The sequence below is a fragment of the Oryzias melastigma genome, linkage group LG15 (genome assembly GCF_002922805.2).
Source record: "Oryzias melastigma strain HK-1 linkage group LG15, ASM292280v2, whole genome shotgun sequence".
Lineage (NCBI taxonomy): Eukaryota > Metazoa > Chordata > Actinopteri > Beloniformes > Adrianichthyidae > Oryzias > Oryzias melastigma.
Window position 1 is genome coordinate 30285275 of NC_050526.1, and position 7557 is coordinate 30292831.

At 49.4% G+C, this 7557-nt stretch overlaps 1 protein-coding gene across 1 annotated transcript; it reads right to left on the reverse strand.

Moving 5' to 3' along the window:
- Positions 1–234: 234 nt before the first annotated feature.
- Positions 235–7315, reverse strand: creb3l3a (cAMP responsive element binding protein 3-like 3a). Its single transcript, XM_024263999.2, has 10 exons — positions 7175–7315; positions 6858–6974; positions 6532–6775; positions 5676–5809; positions 4922–5032; positions 4741–4847; positions 3557–3625; positions 3382–3466; positions 1349–1442; positions 235–827 (listed from the first exon to the last, which is right to left on the reverse strand). The coding sequence occupies exons 1-10, from the start codon at positions 7193–7195 to the stop codon at positions 544–546; spliced, it is 1266 nt and encodes a 421-aa protein (XP_024119767.1). The 5' UTR covers positions 7196–7315; the 3' UTR covers positions 235–543.
- Positions 7316–7557: the final 242 nt, after the last annotated feature.

The following is a 7557-nucleotide window of genomic DNA, read 5'->3' on the forward strand; positions in this document are numbered from 1 at the left end:
ATGGATGATGGATGGATGATGGATGGATGATGGATGGATGATGAATGGATGATGGATGGATGGTAAATGGCGTATACTTATATAACGCTTTTCTTCCTCCCTTCGAAGACCAAAGCTTCAGTCATATTCACACATTCACAGACTGATGGCGTCTCCGCCACTGAACTCTGGCGCCGTCCTCTCATCAGAGACGAACTGTTCGGTGTTTTGCTCGAGGGCACTTGGACACATGGATGAAGAACCGACAGTGATCTTTATTTAGTTCAGAAACATGACAGGTCTGGATAGAATCACAGGATAAAAAAGAAATGAAAAGAATTGATCTACTGATCCTCCAATCAAACTGCACAAACATCACAGCTTCATCTTCATCAATACTGTTATGATTATTTCAGGCACAAAGTCAAACTTTATCAAACTGAAGTAAAGAACATGCAGCTTTTGTTAACAGGAAACGTCGATAAAGAGTGAAATCCCTTTTTAAAAAAACTGGTGCAGGATGGGACAGCGTCCGAACCGGCGCCGCCAGCAGGTCCGACTGCCTCACATGTCGTCGGCGTGCGGCCGCAGCCGGTCGTAGCGCTGCGGGTTGAGCGTCACGGACGACACGTGACCTGTGATGGGGTCGACCTGGAAGTGGCTTTCTTCCTGACTGGCGTTGTGAGACTCCGACTCGACCCGGAGAGTCCCCATCAGAGCAGAGAGCTCCTCCAGCTCCTCAGGGAACCGGCGGCGCCGAGCGTCCGGGTCTTCCTCTGAGGAGAAGGGAGGGTCCACGGCATGCAGCACCCGGGAGGCCTGGAGGTTCTGCAGGGACCGGGACTGGACTGAAGGAGAACAGAGAAGCAGAGGAGAAACTTCACAAACTTTGATCAAGTCTGAGACTCAGAGCGCCTCCTTCATAAGAACCTCGCCTCCCACAGAGGACAGACAGGAAGAACCAAAGCTGACCCAACAGTTTGGTTCCGTCTGTCTGCTCTGAGACTTCACAAGCTCACAGATGAGGGAATAAAAAGCCGGTGCCGCCGTCCTGCCCAATCCTGCATTCCCTCTCTGTTCCTCAGGATTCTGCTGCACATCCAGGAGCTGAGCTCCAGCTCGTCTGCAGACTCGCTTTGAACCTGCTGAGGGTTTTAACCTGCGACGCCTCCCTGAGGGAAGCTCAGTGAGGAGAGTCGGATCTACAGGTGAAGCACGCGCAGCAAAGCAGGACACGGACCCATCCCACACTCCTTTATGAGGGGGGTCAGATGTTCAACATGTTAAACACGTTCGCAGGTCTTCTACAGGGAGATTCTCAAGAACCTTCCTGGGTCGTACACGTCCAGAACCAGAGGAGCTGACTCACTTCTGACGGGGCTGAAGTCTCCGTGGCTCACCGTGGGCTCAGAGAAGGGTCTGAGGCTGGGGAACAGGATCAGAGAAAACGACAGCAGCAGCACCTGGACCAGGAGACAGGGGAAAACCGGGTCACTTCAGGGTTCTGGACAGGGCTGGGTATCGATTATCACAGAATCAATTCATTTCTGATTTTTCTCAATTGTTTTGACCCTTGTAATTCAATTTGATTCAATTCAATCTAGAGTTTACATATTTAGAGACATTTGTTTAGGAAAACATTGAAAATCTATTATATGATTTGAATGTATGAATAGTAATCTGATCCAGATCAAATACTGTAAATGTATCAGTGAAATACTGAGATTGTTAATATCATACAGTGTTACATGGATTCTCTAAAGGAGAAGCTCTAACATTGTTCTGCTTCTCCTGGAGGACGTTTCAGTTTGGCCACTAGGGGGCGACCATGCTATAGCATTACACCTTATTCCAGAAGAAGAAAGAATGAGTAAAAAACAAATCTGTAGAGCAGGGCTCCCCAAACGTTTTCTTGTGAGGGCCACATGACTGTTTTCTTCTGTGATGGGGGGCGGGGTTCGTTTGTAAGCTAACACAAAAAGATAAAAAATTACAGCCTAAACGTGAACATTTACAGTTTTCCAGAAAGCCACACATAGCTATATTTTAAATAATTCATTTCTGTAATCTTCACAGAAAAAAATAGTCAGAATTTTAAAAACTGGATATACAGCATTACCTGAGATAATTCTAGTGTGAATGCTGCAAGCTGAATTTGGCCTCTGAAGATGCTGAAATTGATAGCTGAAAACACCGACGTTGATAGCCAGCTAAAATATTAGCGAAGTGACAAATTAGCCTGAAAAACTGAAAAAACTTCTAAATTAGGCAAAACAGATATTAGCTAAACCCCATAAAAGTCTAGAAACCTTTAGTACCTGCTAACACGGTCAAAAAGCTAGCATAAAAAGAGCTGAATATTCTAATAGCTGAAAGAGCTGAACATCTAAAAAACATACGGTAGAAAATTAACGTTTATAAATAATGAAGAAAAAATGAATCCCTATGAAACCAATAAATATTCTCTGCTCTGCCGTCATCGTTCAGACTGCAGAACGGTGAAATAAAAAGTCACGTTCTATGTGGGTCTCGATTGGCGTGTGGGGGGCCGGGCCAAACGTGGAGACGGGCCTGATCCGGCCCGCGGCCCGTTGTTTGGGGACCACTGCTTTAGACCACAAATGGTAAAATATTTCCTCAAAAGAGTTTGGAAAATGCACATAAAGATGTTCATTTAGTCAGAATGTGTGTTTAGGTCACGGAGTGTTAGCATTAGCCATCCTATGGGAAATCCCATTAAACGTTAGCATCAAGCTAGCAGACTTTAGCTTTATGTGCTTGATCGATCTCAACTTTTATGGATTGGTTATTGATCTATTAAGCTTAGATCGATTAATCGATTTTATCAACCCAGCATTAGTTCAGAAGAACAACGTTCTCCGTGACAAGACTCAAGCTGAAACCAGCGTCTGTCTAGGCACCTGCAGACGGCCTGCAGACGGCATGCAGACGGCATGCAGACGGCCTGCAGACAGGCTGCAGATGGCCTGCAGACAGGCTGCAGACGGCCTGCAGACGGCCTGCAGACGGCATGCAGACGGCATGCAGACGGCCTGCAGACAGGCTGCAGACGGCCTGCAGACAGCCTGCAGACAGGCTGCAGATGGCCTGCAGACGGCCTGCAGACGGCATGCAGACAGGCTGCAGACGGCCTGCAGACGGCATGCAGACAGGCTGCAGACGGCCTGCAGACGGCCTTCAGACGGCCTGCAGACGACCTGCAGACGGCCTGCAGACGGCCTGCAGACGGTCTGCAGACGGCCTGCAGACGGTCTGCAGACGGCCTGCAGACGGCATGCAGACGGCCTGCAGACAGCCTGCAGACGGCCTTCAGACGGCCTGCAGCCTTTTTTTTTGTTTCATGGTTTCGTTTTGCACACTGAAACACAGACACACTCGTACCAGCACACATGTTCCAGTCTGCGCAGGCTTGTTGGATGAGTTCATGACCAGAGCCTGCAGTCTGCGCAGCTGGTCCATCAGGGATCTGCAGACAGACACAAACAGAAACCATTGAAGCAGAAAAGCAGATTTTCATCTGGAAAAGTCCAGACAACAACAGCAGAGTTGCTCCTACATGTTGCACTTCTCCAGCTGAGACACTTTCCTCTGCAGCTCCTGGTTGTGAGCAGAGCAAGCCGCCATTCTGGAGGAAGACAGCAGAAGGAAGTCAAATCTTCTGCAGGTTTTATGAACAAACCTCAGAAGCTGGTTTCCATTTCAGGTGGAATGTCTGACTCTCAGAGATTGGTGGGTCACGTCTGATCTTCAGGCTGCAGCAGATCTTCATTAAAGTCTTAGTTTTACAAAATGGATCAAAGGCTGACTCAGAGCTCATGGATGTATAAACTCTTCTCTTTCTATTTCCTCACAAAGGTGCAGACTCTGACAGCATGAAATTGATGAAGTGGAACATTCTTGGTGCTGGAGGCGACTTCCCTTCATTCAGGAGGTTTTTCTCTTTCTTCTGTAGTTTCTGCTCAGAAACCAGAACCGGTTTGGAGTCGAGTTTGGACACATTCAGTTTGAAATCAACAAAACCTGGAGTTTAATGATCCGTCTGTCCGCTTATAGATAGTTAGAGATAAAGACCAAAGCTGAATCTGAATTCAACCGTACGGCTTCTCCAACCGCTCCGGTTGTTGGATCATCTGAAGCTGGAGTGGAGTCCAAACTGTTGTGGAGGAGAAACGGGTTTCTTCATGAATCTTTAGTGGAAGGACTTTTGGTTTAGATTTACTTCTTAAAGTTAAAAACAATGATGTTTGTATTTTCTGAGTACCTAACATTGATGACATCATTGATGACATCATTGATGACATCATTGATGACATCATTGATGACATCATTGAGGGGTGGGGTGATAACGTCTGGATTTGAAGACACAACTTTCTGTTTGGAGCGCTAAATAAAGGAGAACTGAGAAGAGTTCTGAGGTCCAACAGTCTCTTTCTGATCCTTGAACCACCGTGATCCGGTCTGGACTGAAGAGGCGTCCAGCTGGGTTGATCTGTTCAGGTTTTCTGGGTTTTTAGGTTGTTCAGGTTTGGAGGGTCATAGATGAGCGGCTGGATCTGTAAGGGGGCTCAGGTGTGCCCTCAAAAGGTTCTGGTTCTGGAGCCCAAAGTTCTGGTTTTTGTTGTTTCCTTCAGTCAGTCAGACCTTATTGTTCCAGGTGTTCCCGCTCCCCCTCAGCATTCTGGGTTGTGTATTTCTGTAAACCCGTGTTGGTTCTTCCTCGCGTTGTGGGCGTGTCCTCACCTGCTCTCCAGCCCGTCGATGTACTCCTTCTTCTTCTTCCGGCTCTCCTGTGCCGACTGTTTGTTGCGGATCTTCCTGCGGATTTTCTTCAGGACCCGTTCTTCGTACTGACAGATAAAGCAGGACAGGTTTGGTCTGCGGGTCGTTCAGGCTGGCGGTCAGAGTGACGGGGGGGCGTTACCTTGGTGAGGGGCAGCTGGCTGGACAGAGTGACCCCCTCCTTGGCCAGAAGCTTCTTCTCATCTTCATTGAGGATCAGCTCCTGGACGGACTTCTGCGTCGGCTGAGGAGGCTGCAGGTGAGACAGGAATGTTGAGGTGGGAGGAGTCAGAATCTCTGCCTGATTGTGCCCCCCTCCCCCCACAGGAAGTAGTTTAGAGAGCTGCAGTCATCACTCATTTCATGGCTGTTTCAATGCAATTATGGGGAGAAAATGGAAGCTGCAGAGCTGCACTTTCTCCTTCATCTCATCAACCTGAAGATGAGATCCATAATTACGGAGCGGAGACGAAAGTTCTGCAGGACTTCCCCCATAAACGGGTCGGCCCGTTTACCTGTTCTGTTGTTCAGATGCTTTAGTATGCGTTAAAGCAGAGGCTCTTCTCCACAAACCTCCAGCTAACAGTTTATTTTGATCAAAAGCATCAGGAGAGAATTTCTCTTTATGGGGAATTTAAATGCAAATGTGGATTTTTCCGTTTTTCCTCCCAGGAAACGAACCCGAGACGCCGCCAGCTCCACCCAGGCAGACGGAAGGCTATAAATACGCCTTTCATTTGCAATTCTGATGCTGTTTCCCAGAGTGATTTCTGATTCTGGAGGAGCGCAGTCGTCTGGTTCTGGTACACAATCGCTATCTAAACAAAACACTGTGAGAAAACTCCCATGAGGCCTAGCGGCCTCTCCCGCTGCTGCTGGCGGACAGGAAGTCTTACGGGCTCGGCGCTGCCAGACAGCAGCAGGTCTTTGACCGTTAGCGGGAAGCTGGAGGATGGCGGAGGACTGTGCGCCTCGGAAGGATGCTGTGGAATCCGGGGTCTTCCCATCGGGAAACTGAACTCCCAGCCATCTGAGGAAACAAGGACACGATGAACACACGATGAACACACAACAAACACACGATGAACACACGATGAACACAAAGCACACGTAAGGAACTTCTGATAAGACAAGATAATGCTGCTGAGGGCTGCCCCAGTTCTAACAGGATTTTCATGACCCTGGAGCTGCAGCAGTTTCAGCAGCAGCAGTTTCAGCAGCAGCAGTTTCAGCAGCAGCAGTTTCAGCTGCAGCAGTTGCAGCAGCAGCAGTTTCAACTGCAGCAGTTTCAGCTGCAGCAGTTTCAGCTGCAGTCGCGTTTCCGTTTGTCATTTTAGAGCAGAAATGGTCGACAGACTGAAGGCGTTCGTATCCAGCCTGTTTTCATAATCACTCGGGTTCCTGGAGACCCGAGAGGACACGAGTCCTCAGTGTGAATATGAATATGCAGATGTAGAGAAAACTCGTCTCTTCAGAAGCTTTAGGCTCAAAGAGATCATCTGGATGAAGCAGAAGCTTCACCGTCAGGATTGTAAAGTAATAAAGTGATGGAGGAAACTTTAAAACTATAGAGGTGAAAGAAAAGAGTCACAAATTTAGAGGAGCTGAATAAGAAAAGCAGCAAAAATACCCGATTGGGGGTGAAAACCGTCTCTTCTGATTTCAAAACCTTCATGTCTCTAAATGAACCCAGAAACTCATTTGAGCTTCTGCAGGAACATCTCCCAATCTAAGGACACTCTGAAAGCTCACTGAAGGCAGCAGGGCCGGCGGCCTCCAGGTCTCGTTTGCTCTGTGGTCTGGCAGCACAGAAGTCCCCGGGGGGGCTCTCTGTGCGCGCGGGGCTGTCCATCTGATCTGAGGGGGGGTCCTCGCTGATCCCGCTGTCGCTGGGGGAGGGGGACGACCACAGCGGTGAGGCCGCCACGGAGTCGCCTCCAGTCAGGAGGGCGTTCAGGAAGTCCTCGTCGGCCTGCTCAGGCGGCGGCGGCAGCATCTGGGGGGAGGGGGTACAGCAGTGGGGGGGTTCATGTGAGGTCATGAAGGGTCAGGAGAAAGCTCCCAGCATCCCGACTCACGTTCGGCCCCTGAAAGGTCCAGCTGTGGTCGTTGCCATGGTTTCCAGTTTCCTCATGGCGGAGAATGCCGCTGTTCTTATCGAAGAGCCAGTCGAGCAGCTCGGAGCAATCACAGCCCTGAAAGGAAACGGATCAGAACTCTGAAAACAAAACTCTGAGCTTTGTTTGTTCTCATTCTGATATAATCAGACATTATCTCTGAATCCAAACATTTATGCGGTCCTGCCTCTCCTCCTGGCTCCCTGTCGGGTTGAACTTTGCTCCGTCGGACCTTCTGCGCTTCTGCTCCATGAAGGACTCAGAACGGACAGACGTACCTGATCCGGGAAGTGCTGCATGGTTCCTGGCGGCTGAAGCCTCGGAAAACCCACAGAAATGTCTGAACTTTAGCGAGTCCGTCGCTCTCTCCTCTGTGGAGCCGCTGTCTGTCGGCCGCTCTGCTCCGGTCCAAAGGTGAGACTCCAACACAACACACCCAGCTGACCGGCTGGGCCGCCCTCATTGGTGGAGAGCACAGATAGCAGCAGCGTCGCTGCCAGTGAGGTGAAGTCACTGACAGGATGAGTCGTCTGGAGCCAGAGACCGTCAGGATGACGTCACTGAGACCAAAGTCTGAACGACTCCGGTTTCCCTTTGAGACTGAGCCGGAGAACGCCGGAGAACATCAACAGACGCTGAGAGGGGAGAGACTGTGTTTATA

Bases quoted from the DNA above. Each gene is read 5' to 3' on its own strand.
- creb3l3a (XM_024263999.2), bottom strand. From the start codon at position 7,195: ATGCAGCACTTCCCGGATCAG. The intron at 4,848-4,921 runs GTAACGCCCCCC...TTTATCTGTCAG, and splicing joins GCCAGCTGCCCCTCACCAAG to TACGAAGAACGGGTCCTGAA. The intron at 828-1,348 runs GTGAGTCAGCTC...GTTCTCCTTCAG, and splicing joins AGACTTCAGCCCCGTCAGAA to TCCAGTCCCGGTCCCTGCAG.